At 41.9% G+C, this 15,609-nt stretch overlaps 1 protein-coding gene across 1 annotated transcript; it reads right to left on the reverse strand.

The window, feature by feature from the left end:
• Nucleotides 1-1,975: 1,975 nt before the first annotated feature.
• On the reverse strand, nucleotides 1,976-15,009 carry reep2 (receptor accessory protein 2). Its single transcript, XM_054791313.1, has 8 exons — nucleotides 14,792-15,009; nucleotides 11,864-11,936; nucleotides 9,916-9,992; nucleotides 9,565-9,685; nucleotides 9,377-9,490; nucleotides 7,486-7,666; nucleotides 6,650-6,813; nucleotides 1,976-3,309 (listed from the first exon to the last, which is right to left on the reverse strand). The coding sequence occupies exons 1-8, from the start codon at nucleotides 14,821-14,823 to the stop codon at nucleotides 3,241-3,243; spliced, it is 831 nt and encodes a 276-aa protein (XP_054647288.1). The 5' UTR covers nucleotides 14,824-15,009; the 3' UTR covers nucleotides 1,976-3,240.
• Between the last annotated feature and the right edge of the window lie 600 nt (nucleotides 15,010-15,609).

The following is a 15,609-nucleotide window of genomic DNA, read 5'->3' on the forward strand; positions in this document are numbered from 1 at the left end:
GTACTGGAACACCATTAAAAAGTCCATTTTGCACACCTTTGTTAAGGTATGATGTACAGAGGCATGTATAAAGGCATAGAGCCACAAGTGTGGTGTATTATATTATGATGGTGACAGTTAGAAATGGTCTTTTCCAAGCTCAAATTCCATTGGTCCCTATTGGATAAATACTTTGAATATTCAAACCAAACCCAAACTAAATAACAACTTTCTTAACAACTTAAGGATCGTTGCATCATAAAATAGGGTGTTATGTCTTACAAAGAACCAGCCGGTGTTTATCATTGCCAGCTAAAGGCACAAATAACATGGATGTTTTTTTCCAATGCAAGCTAATGAAACGGTGCTCCTGGAGGCTGTGAAGGTCAAAAGCTCCACCCCTGGTTGGAGGCCAGTTGTCTGTCTGCCCAATCCAATGGAGCAGGTGGGGGTAGGAGAGTGGATGGAATTGTTTTTTTGGGACAAGAGCCAACGACCAACCAAGACAACAATATTGCATCAAGGCCTTCTTGGGGGCGATGTATGAAAAGCAGAGAGGAGGGGTGACGTCGGTGCATGAGCAAAGGAGAGGGAGATGATGGAGGAGATGATGCCCAGAAGGTGAGCCAATCGTCCTGCTCACTTGACCCCTCCAATTACCACAGCGACGGTTAATTAGTGCAGAGGTAAGCTCTGGTAATTACCACATTGTGTCTCGGACAAGAGGCTACAACACACACGCACAAACACGTTGCTATGGATACCTTCCCATCCTGTCTATCGCTGTGCATGGAGGAGAGAAGATAGAAATAGATGAAAGAGTTGAGGGGGAAATAACAAGAAGCTCAGACAGAGAGAAGGCAAACAAAAGCGCTACAAAGGCAAAGCGAGAAGTAACAACGTTTAGTTCAGAGAGGGCGGTTGGCGGCGTGTCATCCGCTTTAACAGCTAACTCTGTCGAGGAATGACAGTTGAAAAGGCAATCATCAGGCACATTTGTGGGGGGGAAACATTTGAATCCCAACCTCGTGTTCAGACACCTGCAGCTTGCAGACGTTTCAGCCAGCAGTGGAAAAGATTTGCTGGAGCGCAGCACTAAAAAGTTCACTGTATGTATTCTACAAGTCATCAAGTAGCCTACATGTGACATTTCTCACCTGAGCTCTGACGCCAGCAGCCTGTGTAGATAATAACCGCTCATCCCAGTCACACCTGTAAATATATGTTGCATATAATTACACACTTGCATATAAACATAACACCACCACGCTGCATTCAAGCTCACGCTTGCAGACACACAAACGTCGTCCCCGTTTAGCTGAACGTGTTACATAAGCTGTTCAGAAGTGCATATCTCAGAAGGCATGGGGCAAATCGTGGAAGCTCCTTACACTTCAGCAGCCTCTCAAAGGTCACATGACAAGCTGTGCTGGGGTTAAAAGGGATGACCTCAAGGCTGGCCTGTGCTGCATGCCATACTCGGCCTGCAAAAAGCTTGTGAAAGGGAACAAAATGCTTTGAAGTGTTTACATCGAGGACCGCTCCTGCTGAAACAGATGGCACACCACCAACTGGGGTCGCCCCCTTCATCTCCTGTCCAGGAGATCCGACGTGCTTGCCATCCTCCTGTCTTTGTTAGGTTGATGGCTCCACCAAGTGCTCAAAAAATGCATTACATATTGCTATGGCGTAGTACGAGGTACTGTGTAGTTCCTGTATAATGATATCATTACTATCCTGTATCTCTAAAGCGCCTCGTTGTTGTAATTGCAAACATTCCGCTTTTCATGTAAGATCTTTGCCATGCAAGTTTGGTGTGATGGCCTGAGTCTAAATAATAAAAATAATAACTAAATAACAAACTAAATAATAAAAGAAAGAAATTCAATGAAAAATTAATACATCATTGATATTAATACTATTATCTAACTTTGTTTTTTTAACTTAAATTAAGCAAATTGAATAAACACAAAAACGACAAGTGAGTTTACTCTCCTTTATTAGCGGTTTTATTACCGACACGTGACCAAGCAAGATACCATTGTTCCGGCACACACACTTTTATGTGTTTCACATGGACGTTTTGTGAATTGGCACAAATGTACAAATGAGAAACTCAGAGTACAACACTACTTTAAGAGGAAAAATAAGTATCCAAGTGTGGCATAAACGCCACATAAAAATGTAGTGTTTTTTTTTTAATTGTCATGAAATGTTCCAGCAGTAGGCCTAAGAAGACCTTTCAGTCGTTGTGGGTCAAAAGGGGAGCAGTGTGTGCATTTGTAAAAGAGAAGAATAAAGTCTTAACAAAAAAAAATATTAATACACGATTAAAAACTAAATTCATACTTCAGACACATAACTGAAAACCCTGAATAAGTAACCAGATGAAAGCCCAGAGAATAGATAAGGCAAGCAAGCTCGCATTGTATTTACAGTTAGCTACTATTTACATCGTCTTTACGTTTGCCAGCAGTTGAGGTGGACTTTGTCTCCCTCTATTGGTTCAAACTAGCTGCACACTTCCAGCATCATGCTTAAAACCCTGGTTAAGGTTCACTCGCAAGGCAAACTAAACCCAAAAAGATGATGGGCTATCAGTGGAACCCTGTGGACCAGACACTCCCTCCAGTTAGGAAGCAAAAGTTGATGAGGAAAAACAAAATCAGCCACAAAAGAGGAAACGCAACACAACTCGTCACAGCTGGGCAACAGGAGTGACACAGAGCAAAGTTATTGTCGTGTATTTCTCCAAAAGGCAAATCAGATCATACGTGGAATGACTACGCGATACAGAGAAATGACAACACAAATCCAGCAAGTGAACACAACCTTAAGAGACCGGACGGATGCCAACAAAAGGGCTCTGCAACTACAGAGATGGACATGAGTGGAAAGTCACTGAGAAAGGATGCTGCTGAAGGTCGAGTCTGAACTGTGCTGAGCCAGACTCACTTGGCAGCTTAAAATGCACTAAAATCAAGGTGAATGGGACATTAGGTCCAATGTTTAAAAAAAAAAAGTCCTATCACTTGCAGGGTGGTCATACTTTCTCATCTACTACAGTCACCAAGAAACATGCTGGCTGCACAGAGTGAGAGAATAAAAGGAGTGAGAAAACTAACAGCTAAAAGTAAATGCAGACAGCATTGGTGCCTGATGCCGTGTTTGCGTGTTCGTGTGGAGACCGCACATGGGAGGGGGTGCTGTCAGGCTGTGGGTGGACAGAGAGTCTAGGTCCGAGGACATGGACAGAGGCCCTCAAGGAGGCGTCTCTGCACTGGATGTAGTCTTTTTCTTTGGTGGCTTCTTCACCGACTTGGTTTGAGTCTTTGAGGAGCGGGACAGGAAACATGAGAAAAGTAAAGAAGAACTGGTGAAGCAGAGCATCAACACAGGAGTAAGCAGTGTAGGATGCAAAGTGGGGATTGTCTACTTCACGTTTTCTTTCAGGTGAAAAGTGTAATTTATCCAACACGTTTCCCCTCCTTCCTTCCTTGTTATTTTCTTGGAAGAGTTTGTGTTCACTGCACAACAAGGTCAAGCTGCTGCTGTGAGTTTACACCCTAATAGAAGCATTTGGTCATCTCTTCAGCTTCTTAAACATATGCTTATCAGTAATAGTGCCCATGCAGTTGGATAAATGCAACGACTGGTGTGTTTAGGTCTTTTGCATGCAGGCTAAATTGCCTTAAAGGAATAAAAACTGAAGTAGTTAGATGTGAAGCCAAGAAAACGACGAGATCTACAGCAGGGCTACGCAACTACAATGTTCTGGGGGACGTATTCACAAAGCTAAAAAGGACCAGAGGCCCGATGTCTCTCTTCACTTGTATTCTTCTTTTTACACCATGTCAATACGAAGGGCTGCCATAGCTTAGAACGTTCACGCGACCAAATGCTAGCATAGTCATGAATTCATTCATAAAGTCACCGCCACATCACGGTTCAAATTTCACGGCTTCACTCTCACGGCTTTTCAAAATAAATTAATTTTTAAAAATTATTTAATTTAATTTAATTTCATGGTTGACATCAGGCGGTTATTAGTCAAAAAGTATGCATATTTAAGCAAATTGTATGTCCCTTTGGACTAAACTAAGCATTTTCAAGCATAAAAATGAACAAAAATACAAATATAAGGCATTCAGACGAAGTATGTTAGTACTCTACACTAGTCACTCAGTAATGTTACATTGATGACATGTCTATGTCTTTTTTCCTGTTATTATGCCTACTATATTGGGTAGCACGACTGCAAAGGTGACTATAAAAGGGTGTCATTTCATGTCTAGAGGGCTCTATTAATGTTAAAAACTTTATCTAGAAGGTTGTAAACAGGTTGTCTAAGACCCAACTCCAAAAATGTTCCATTTACAGTATAAATAAGGAATCCTACTTCAGGGAAATTTGCTCGTCACGGTCGGGTCTCAAACCAAGTAAACGCGATAAACAAAGGATTACTGTATATATTAAAAGTTAGTCAAAGATTCTCTTTATGGCAACTGTCCTTTAGGGCCGACTACAAAAACGCCTGTGCAAGGGTCCCCAACCACCAGGACGGGAACATTTTTATTAAAAAAAATAAAACTACATCAAATTCTGTGCACATGCATACAAATTTTGAAAATAAGGGCTATTATTTTATTTAAGGGATTTTTGACATGAAGTTGTATGACATCCCCATCAGCTGTGTAGTGTACAAACAGTGACTTACACCCCGAATCGGCCCCGTGAGTCCGGTTCATGTTGGAGATCTGTGACAAGGCTTCCCAAAACAATATACGTTCAAAAGAGTAATACATTTGCATCATAAAAATGATTACAAAATGCGGCGTTATTACATAACGATGTGAAAATGTATGACATGATTACATTTTGCACCATTATAACATAATGCAGCTCTACAGTGTCGCCAAGTGTTGCAAACAAATCCATACACACACACCACAGTAACTGGTTTGTAAAGTAGGTTATTATGATTGTCCATAATAGGTTTTTAACAGGCCACATGGTGAACAAATGGTTGGCAAAAATATGCATGTTAGGTTAACTGTGCGAGATTAATCTGTGTTGAAAATTGATGGATGTTTTTTTTCCTCGTAGGATGGACACATTAAAATGCAATAGCCCTAAGGCTATTACAGAGTGACTATTGTACTGTATGTGCACAGTGGTTCAGGTGTCTTCTTCCTTGCACTTTATAAACATCAGCTGCTTGTACGGTTTCTTGCAATCGCTCATTTTAGTGAATTGTAAAGTTCCTTAATTAATCCATTCCACAGCTTGATTCCATACACAGAAATGATGAAGGTTTTTAGTGTTGTCTGTGTGTATAAGTATTTTAGGTTGAATTTGTCCTCAAGATCATATTTCTCCTCTTTTGTTGAGAAGAATTGCTTTCGATTTTTGGGTGACATTATTGTTTGCTTTATGCATGTTTACCAGATCAGCAAATTTTAATAATTGTGATTTTAGGAATAAAGGGTTTGTATGTTCCCTGTAAGCGGCATTATGGATCATCCTAACTGACCTTTTCTGTAGCAGAGTTAATGAGTGTAGTGTGCTTTTATAGTTGCTTCCCACATCTCCACACAGTAAGTTAGATATGGTGATACCAGAGAGCAGTAGAGAGCATGGAGTGATTTTTGGTCTATTCATTAAATATTCAGATATTTCTCTTTATTCAGTATTGAGGTATTTCTTGCCACTTCATGTTGTATATTTTTAATGTGAGATTTCCAGTTCATATTATTATCTATTGTGACCCCGAGAAACTTTCGTTTACCCTGTCAATGCGTATGCCGTCAATTTGTATTTGTGCATGTGTATACATGGGTGTACATTATGCGTACATTATAGTGATCTAATTTATCTAATTTATTATGTATTATGTAAAACTAAGACATGAACAACATCACAATAAAATCTTCGCTGTTTGACGTGTGTGGTAAAAGGCAGTGTGCTAGCATGAATATTGATGAATATTAATGAATTAGCACTCAATAAGTCATCAAAACTTACCTTTATGCATTCCCACATGGTATCAGCATTTGAGACCAAATATGGGGTAAAAAAAAAATGCTAAAAATACAGCAGCAGTAGAGAGAAAGTTAGCACGTGCACAATGGACATGCGTCAAGTGAGACGGATGTAACCGAGAGAATCCGGCCACTTTTCAAAATAAAACATCATGGAAATAATTTTTTCTTTCTGTGCGGCCCGGTACCAAATGATCCATGACCCGGTGGTTGGGGATCTACTGGTCTACAGCTTTGGTAATTTCCTCCGTGGTTTCCATTAGTGCCATGGAAGTTGAAGTGTTAGTTCTGTATCCGTATTGGCTGTCCACTAGTAATTCATTCTTATTAATAAAATTTGTCCAACCTGTTGTTGAATAGCTTTTCAATGATTTGTGAATACTCACTGGTCGGTAGTTTGTCTCCTTTTTGAAAAATTGGACCTACTTGAGCTGTTTTCATTTTGTTCGGGAATTTACCAGTCTGGAATGCTAAATTACTGATGTACTTCAGTACAGATGTGCGTAAGTCTTGTGTGACAGTTAAGAAAGTAAAAAACTCTTACTAACAACATAGCCAGCACATTTAATAAAGATGTAATGTAATCCAAAATGCATGGCAAATGACCTACACATACAATGTGTGCATACCTCTGCCTTTGCAGCAGGTTTCTTGGTTGTCTTGATGGAGGTGCTGCGCTTGGGGGCTCTTTCTCCCCCATCATCATCAGAGTGTTCCGTCCTTGTGTCTGATTGGTCCGAGCTGTGTTGGGACAATGTCTCGTCTGCAAGCGATGTGGCTGCCAGAGAGCGAGCTGTGGATTCAGACAGAAAAAAATAAATACAAATCATTTGCTTTGATCCATGTTTAAATGCAAGACACACACACACACACACACACACACACCTTTCAACCCGCTGTGGCAATAACAGCAACATCTGTGTGGCTTCTGTTGTGACCCAACTAATACAGCATTTGACCAATGACAGAAGCTAAATATTTATACAGCAACTTGAGCAAATATTTATCATTCTATACATTAAAGCGACTGTTGGAGTTACAGTATGTGGACACACACTACACAATACATGCAAAGTTAGTATTTTAAATTAGAATTTTCATTCCATTTTTGAATCTCTCAAATCTATTTTTACAACCCTTTCTCTGATTCTTTCCCTTTAATTTGTTTTTCTCCAACTGGTGTCAAGAGTTGCACTTGTGCCATGTACTCCCTTTGCATTCAGTCCACATTTTGTTGGGCCAGCACACAAAACCACAGCCTCTCCTGACACCGGAATCACATTCATTCAACACTCGTCTTTATCGCCGTCCTACAGGCTTTTAAAAATCCCATGACACTGGTCCCAAGTGGCACCTGTCCAGCTCTGAAAATGGGTCTTATATTTGACATACAGCATGATAATAAGTACTTAATTAATGATGCAGATGTGTATATTCGAAAACAGCGCGGTGCACGTGGTCTTACTCTGCCGTGCAGTGGCGCTCTTGGCCCGAGGCAGCGTGCTGGCCCCCGAGCTCATGTCATCCACAGATTCCCGTCTCATGCGGCCGTCTGAAGAGTGCAGAGCTAGCTCATCCTCTGCGTTGATGAGAGTCAGGTCTTGCATGCTAAAACTGCGCAGCTTGTCTGACAGCACACCCTGTCCCTGCATAGCAACCAACAAACATGTGACATTTAGCAATGACCCTAATGTTCGGGCAACTCATGAAGGTATAATTTACTGATATGAGGCAACGCAATAAGCTTAGTAAAAATAACAGGTTGAATTATATTGTTTTCCTGAGGATCATGAAGATTAGAAGCTGTATCCATCCATCGGATACACCTGCACACTCTAATGAGCTACAACATAAGAACTTTATCAAACCCCCTACCTTTACAAAGATAATGCTCAAGTTTCATTGCGTTAGAAGTATTAATTCATCAAAATCTATTATTGTGGTTGTAGTGTACAGTGCTTGTAATACAGTAACCCCTGGTTTACTGCGGTTACCTGGTTCTAGACCCGACCGTGATAAGTACCTTTCCACAAAGTAGAATTCCTTTCCGTATTTACAGCAGAGAAAACCTGTTTGTCATCTTCTATATAGAGTTTTTCCACATTATTAGAACCCTTTAGACATGAAATAAACTCCCCTATAGTCACCCTGACACTCGTATTACTCAATATGGTAGACATAATAAAAGAAAAGCCATTTAAGACATAAGACGTCTGCTTGTGTGTGTTGCTATAGGAGTGTTCCCTAGGGGAGCAGAGTGAATAGTGACATTGGGGGTTCAGAGTTGAGTTTCATCTTGCTGTGGGTTACGGCCGCAACAGTAGCCCGTGTTTTTAATGGATTTTTATTCGGAGCTATTGAGTTTGTAGTGAGATAATTCAAACCTGCACTCAAAGCCTGTTGTTCCGGCGATCAAGCCTGGTGATTGTGTGTCTCGCCGAACATAACAGAAACATTCCTGACACTTAGTGACTAGTGTAGAATACTACGTGATCGTCTTTGAATGCGTATTGTGAATGCCTTATATTTGTATTTCAGTTCATTTAGCCATTTTTATGCTTAGAACCGCATAATTTAGGCAAACAAATATGTAACATTTGCTTAAATATGTATATGTTTAGACTAATAGGTCATATTCTACCACAAAACAGCATGATTCATTCATATATGCTTTTGAAAACGGCGATAGTGAAGCTGCAAAATTCGAATCGCGAAGTGGCAAGGAACAACTGTATAGTCTTGTGTAGTGATATTTAGCCCATCTCCTAGCTACAGTACATACAACGACACTTGCTGTAACGGACAGAATGAAGAAGAGGATTTGTTTCCGGTATGAAATTTAAAATATGGAAAACTAAACAGGAGGGCGATGGGACAGAAGGGCAAAATACGTGAGTTTCCCTGGGAAAATGGGAGGGTTGACAAGTATGCCTAGCTATGGTTATCAAAACATCTGTCAGCATGATGCAGCGCAGTTTTTCCACTACAACGATACTCCAATGATAGGTACTGAATATTGCCAAATGAGTCAAAGAGTGAATATTTTCAAACCCATATTTTTGGATGCTAGTATTAGATCTCGTTTGACTGTGCGCAATGTGAGTGTGAATGGTTGTTTGTCTATATGTGCCCTGCGATTGGCTGGCGACCAGTCCAGGGTGTACCCTGCCTCTCGCCCGAAGTCAGCTGGGATAGGCTCCAGCATACCCGTGACCTTAGTGAGGATAAGCGGCATAGAAGATGGATGGACGGACAGACGGATGGATGGATGGATGGATGGATGGATGGATAGACTGCGCGTGTAGCTGATGTAGTAGTCAGCGAGTGCATGAAGTGTAACTCCGAGCAGACCTCACCTTGGTGGCTGCAGTGACTGCAGCATTAGCAGCCAAGTTGAGACCCCTCTTTCCAAACCGCATCATGGTCTCATAACTCCTGTCTTTGGCCTGTGCAATGTAATCATCTATCTCCTGCAGGAAGAAAGGTAAATGGAGCCAGACAGGGGACAAAAATAAACCAGGAGGAAACATCATGCGAGTCTTACCTTCTCCTTGTTGGACAAGGTTGGGTGGACAAATTTGCGATAGAGAACACTGGAGCCCTTGGTGTATGGGGACAGGAGCCAGATCACAAAGGCAATCTTCAGCTCAAAATAAAAAGGAAACCTGTGAAATTTAAACACAATGGTGGGAAAACATGAATTCAAGCATGACAATTCACACATCCAGTATATAAAGCCATAATAGCTGTACGTGTTCATTTGAAAAAGGAAACAGTACTTTAACGTGGCACTGGAAATACATATGAATGCATCAAATCATATTACATAAGTGTTTATTTATTTAAGGTGAACTGAGAACACTGAGGGGCCAATCATGAGCATCTCCTGACTCACCATGACAAGAACAGGTCTGTGGCCGTCTCTGCCGTAGAGAACAAAGCAAACACTATCCAGTACATCATCCACTTCACCTGAATGCATGGAAACACATTTATATGACAAATATTATTAATAGCATGCGAGCGCTCACATGATTCAGTGAAACACGTGCTGAGACACGTGGAGTTTAACAAGATGTGTACACGCTAAATGCAACATATGCCAGTCGTGCCAGTGCACATCAGTATGCATGGTTTCACCTCCCAGAGACACAAAGGGAATGTAGGGCATCATTGCTGCAACACAATCTGCTTCAATTTGGACCAAAAAGTAGGTTGATAACAGCACTAAAACATCAGTCTTCAGAAATGACTAATGTTACAAATGATTAGGTTGATTATGATTAGGATGCCCAAACTAACCATCAATATTTAGAAATATTACATGAAATGAAATTAAGTTAATGTTGAAACCAGTGACTTGGTACAAACACCAAACAAGAGCAACCAGGAATAAAAACATCAGATCTAAAAATGGTGTCGCGCACACTCTCCTCCTTCTGTTGCCGTCTGCTGGAGTAGAGACTGAAGGGGGTTGCTATGGTAACCTGCCAGGAAGGGGGAGATTGTTTTCTCGTGCAAATCCAGGCGGCGGGCCAGAGTGCTGCTGCTGCTCCTACATTTCCCCTTCCCTCCTCCTCTTCCTCACGGACCTCCTTGTTCTCATCCTTTGCGGTGATGAGGTAAGAGGGGAGGACCCCATTTGTTTAAGATTCACAGCCACATGCACCGAGCATCGCTTCTTTAACTGGTGGCCCATGGTGGCAGTGGGGTTATGGTGTGGGCAGGACAACAAACACACGTGCATTTTATTGATGGCATTTTGAAGACAGGAAGCATGTTTGGGATGCTCTGGATCGGCGTACAGTGGTAACATCAGATATTGACTTGTTTTCAGACACCCCTACACCCCACGCAATCCCCCACCACCACAGACTATGGTTAAACTGCACATTTTGGGGTGGCCTTTTATTGTGGCCAACCTAAGGCACACATGTGCAATAATCACACGGTCTCATCAGCATCGTGATATGCCACACCTGTGAGGTGGATAGCTTATGAATCTTCAATGATGAATGCTCACTAACGCAGATTTAGATAGATTTATGAACAATACTTGAGAGAGATAGGCCTTTTGTGTACATAGAAAAGGTTTTCCATCTTTGAGTTCAGCTCATTAAAAATCAAAAGTGTTGAGCATATGTTCTTATGTGTGCGTTATACGCACTTTGTTCTATTTTTCCAGCCCTGTACATTTGAGGTATTTTTAATGCTGGTTTTCCATCTTTTACTTATTTTACTCCTGTTCGGCATTTTGTTTCACATTTTGCCTTTACATTTAGTACCCCTGTACAACCTGCACAGATAGAAGACAATGTCATTTTTGTCACTGATTAGCTTGAACAAAGAACAAAAATAAATAAAAAGACTGAGGATAAAGCAGTGCTGTTTTAATTATTATGAATTTTTTAATTAATACCTCACTGACAGTGTCCCAGCATTATCAAAAGGTAAAATTCATGAAGCAGCTTCTGTATTTGATTGGTCAGTTGTACCTAAAGTCTGTGGAAGTCTCTTTGGTTCGAATACAATTTAACATCTGAGCTGAGAGGAAATTTCACAGCACTTAGGGGGAGTCCATTTTAAATACGAGTCTCTGTGGTATCAGGGGCTTATGTAATTTAATACATTTAATACTGTTCAAGGCCCACATCCGTTAGGACAAAAAAATTGTTTTGTTCAGAATCCTGCTAACAGACGGACCAACACACGCCAATGAGACCTCCACAGTGGAGGTAAATACAGTTGACAGTATCCGGGGGCACAACATCCAAAAAAAAGTAGAACAGCAGAGAGGGGTCAGAATGACACGCTTGGATTTGGTAACCAGAGGTGTTACTCACATATTCCTTCACATTCTTCGTTTTGACAGCCTTGTATGACGCGTACGCTGGGTAGAGCGTCCCGAAGGCGAGGCTGCAAAAACATGACAAATAAAAGCAAAGAGGAGACTGGTTCAGTCGGGGGACGAGATGATAAAAGAACACAGCTTCTGGGTGTTGGCTCTAGTCGGAAACTTAAACAAATGACTTCCTGCTTAACAGGCAGGTGAGCCATACCTTATCTGAACTAAAAAACAAGTAGCTTTCTGTATTATTAGCGTCATTGTGCTGATGTGATGAGCATGGACTTGCAAAAACACAAAGACCTGATACATGGAGACAGGATGTGAGATAAGGCTGACAAGAGTCTGCTATGGGGGGGGGGGGACACGCAGCACTTTTTGTGCTAGGCATTAAATCTAGTGGTGATCTGTGCTGATGAAACAGAAGCAGACAGATGAGTAAGGGGCAGCAGACAAACCATTGTGACGAAACTTGTCTAAATATATTAGTCCCCTTTCCCTGCTGCATGGTGACATACTCAGCTTGCTACAGCGCTACATTGCATTTGAGGCATTGCCATTGGTAAAAGCAGGTACTACTTCCAGTAACTCGTCAACCTGGGTTCCAAGCATGCAGAGACAAAAAGCATATGTGTAAACCACTGCTGGTCACTCAGTCACCATCACAGCATCATTTTAAAAACAGTCCAGTAGCAGCAGTCCCTTTCTGTCCTGCCCTTAGTCTAAACAAAAACTTCTTTAAAAAGGTCCCATATTATACTTAGGCATGGGCCGGTTACCGGTTTCAAGGTATACCACGGTATGAAAAAGTCACGATTACAAAACCACTAAAATTGTCCGTCATAGCGATCCTCCGGTATGAGAGAAAATGGAGCTCCGCCGCAGCCACTTTGGGGACATACACTACACTGTCACGTTCTGTGCTATTCCTCGTAGTTGGAACTGGGCTACGATGTGCTTAAAACAGCTGTGTTGCCAAAAGTTGGCCAACTTAACCATCGCAGCACAGATAGCACCGACGCTAGCTGCCTCGTTAGCATCAAGCGGCACCGGTGTGCCGCCGTAGAGTTCTGCATCCTGTAGCGTGTGGATTTAGTGTGTACAGTCACCCCGTGCTACACTGCGGTTTGAACATTAAAGAACAAATGATCACTGTTTCATGGTTGACTGTGGCCCATAATCAGACGAACAATATTGAAAGGCATGTGTAGTATTGTGCTTACAAGGCGACAGTAATGACAAAACACTGATGAAACATGACATTACACTACCTTTACTGCATGTAGTCAGCCATGGCATTTAGAGTGGAAAAAAAAGAATGTTCTCCTCCCATACCGTGTGGAAGTGGTTTTTGGATTCTTACTTTGTCCTACTTCCCCACCCCGTTTGAAACACTAAGTGCAGAATAAATAAATCGGAGGCTAACTAGTCAGCTTGTTAGCATGCTAAAGCTGTGTCTCGTTCTGACTGTGTTCAGCATCCAGTATGGATTACACAATTTCCTGCTTTACTATTTTGCCATGAAACCGTACCAAGGCAAGTGGAGCTAAGCCGAGTCAGTACTGTGCAGTGGAAATCCAGCGTCAGACACGAGACTTGGCACCCATTCCTTACTCCGTTATCACCAAAAGGGGCGGATGCTTCCATTTTTCATCTGACCAAGACATTTTGGTATGCTTCCAAACTTGTGGGAACAGTTCAGGTGAGGTCTATATCTGTCACACGTGCACAAAGAGAGCTTGAGAACCCTGACATCAACCCGCTCAAAATCCTTTGTGATAAACTGGTTCAGAGACGGTGACCTGACATGCACGGACCAAAAAGTCCTCCAACATCTTGAACGTCTTCCCAGACGAGTGAAACTTAACGACCAACTCTGTGGTTTCTTCCAATTTCACTTCCTGCATGCATCATTGTGTCCATACACACCCAATGGCCCTGCTATCCAGCTGCTGCTATTCAGAGCACATCCAGGTTGTAAGTAGGTCTTCTGTCCCAATATGCATGAAGTCAATCCATGTGTGCGGCGTCACTTAGGTCTGTGCAGCACACTCACTGAGGTACTCCATGAAAGTAGACGGCACACTGTATGTCCCACGTCTCCACCTTGATAATGCGTCCTTGTTCTACCTTACTCACTTGCACAGCCAATTGGATGCTGTCCGAAGGTAACACTTTGCAAGCGTCGTCTTTTTCTTATGTAATTAGAGAAGGATAATAAGGGCATAATATTAAAGTACCTTGCAGCACATTTGGACACACAGTGGGTGCAAAATGCAAGAAGCTGAGCAATGCAGCAGTGGAGTGGCTTCTGCAGAAAAGGGCCAAGGGTGGCGACAGCTGCTGACTTTCGTCCAGTCATGCCCTGCCGAAGGAGACTTAAAAACTCATTCCATCCACCCATCCATTCATTCATCCATCACAACCTTGTGTTGCAAATATGCTCATTTTGATGAGCCAATTGACACTGCAGCCATATCGATGATACATTTAGCGTTTAGTCATCACATCTGACCAACTAATATTGCCATATGGTGATGGAATATACTTCATATGACCAAAAATAAGTCAGTAAAAGTCTAAGACTTTACTGTTAAGACTTTTGTCGAAATAGTCAAGAAAAGAGTGGTTGCCCGGCTTACAGCTCCTGTCAGATGTTAACGTTACTAGCTAGCTGTTAGCTACCAGGCTGCTAGCATGCAACGCGTCGTGTTAATTAATTAGTGGGTGAAAATAAGCGGGGTTATTTTAACATTTTGGCAATGAATGGAAGCTTTTCGGTGGGTTTTTTTCTACATTGGTTGTGAGGGGGTGTCAAGGCAGACTCCTGACAGTGAGCGACATGCAGCATCAGGACGACAGCTGATGAATGACGCTCAGCTGGCTAACGTTCGAGCACCACAACAAAAAGAGCCCCGCTACTCACACAACTATCCTCGAAATGATCCACGACACCATCTTGCTGGATCTCAGGCTCGCCTTGTCCGCCTGAAGGATAACCGGTGGCGAGCTAGTGGGCAAGTGGATCCCACATTGCCGCTCTTGAACACGGCTTGTGGTGGTGAAGCGAAGCGCGGTGGAGTCGGGCTGTCAGGTGCGATGCTCTGTGGTAGCAACCGAGGATGTGCTGCAGTCTCTGAATTGGAGCTGCTGCTGAACGTCTGCATCTTAAAGGGCCAGAAACACTCATTTTACGGCGCTCCTCCCATTCACATGACTAAACCCTATACCCCTATACCGTAATGCCGTGGTTCCCAAACATTTTACAGTCGCGTACTCCTTCAGACATTTGACTGGAAGCCATGTACCCGCTAGTCCTGCACAATTGAAAAACGAACCTTTTTTTTTAAATTTACATTTACTTGAAACATTGAACATGAGTAATTTTATAGTAAGTAAGCAATTCTGGTTCACGTTTTTTTATTTTCCATGGTCAAATTTTGTCAAAGTTTTACATGAGCACTGATAAACTGATAACATATCTTTTATTTCAGCCGGATGTTGGGATTCTTCCGTTTGGAATGGTTGAACTTTGAAGCTTTACTTTTGTCCACTCACAATCGCTATGATTTAAGTCTGCATATTAATTTGACACCAAATCGCTATGATTTAAGTCTGCAAATTAATTTGACATCAAATTGAAATGCAAAGTTTAGCAAACATGATAAAGCAGTATCCAAAGTACAAAATACATACAACCAGTGATAAAAGTCTCACTTTCGGGTTAATCCTCCATCATCCTGA

This window comes from Dunckerocampus dactyliophorus, chromosome 11 (assembly GCF_027744805.1).
Source record: "Dunckerocampus dactyliophorus isolate RoL2022-P2 chromosome 11, RoL_Ddac_1.1, whole genome shotgun sequence".
Taxonomy (NCBI): domain Eukaryota; kingdom Metazoa; phylum Chordata; class Actinopteri; order Syngnathiformes; family Syngnathidae; genus Dunckerocampus; species Dunckerocampus dactyliophorus.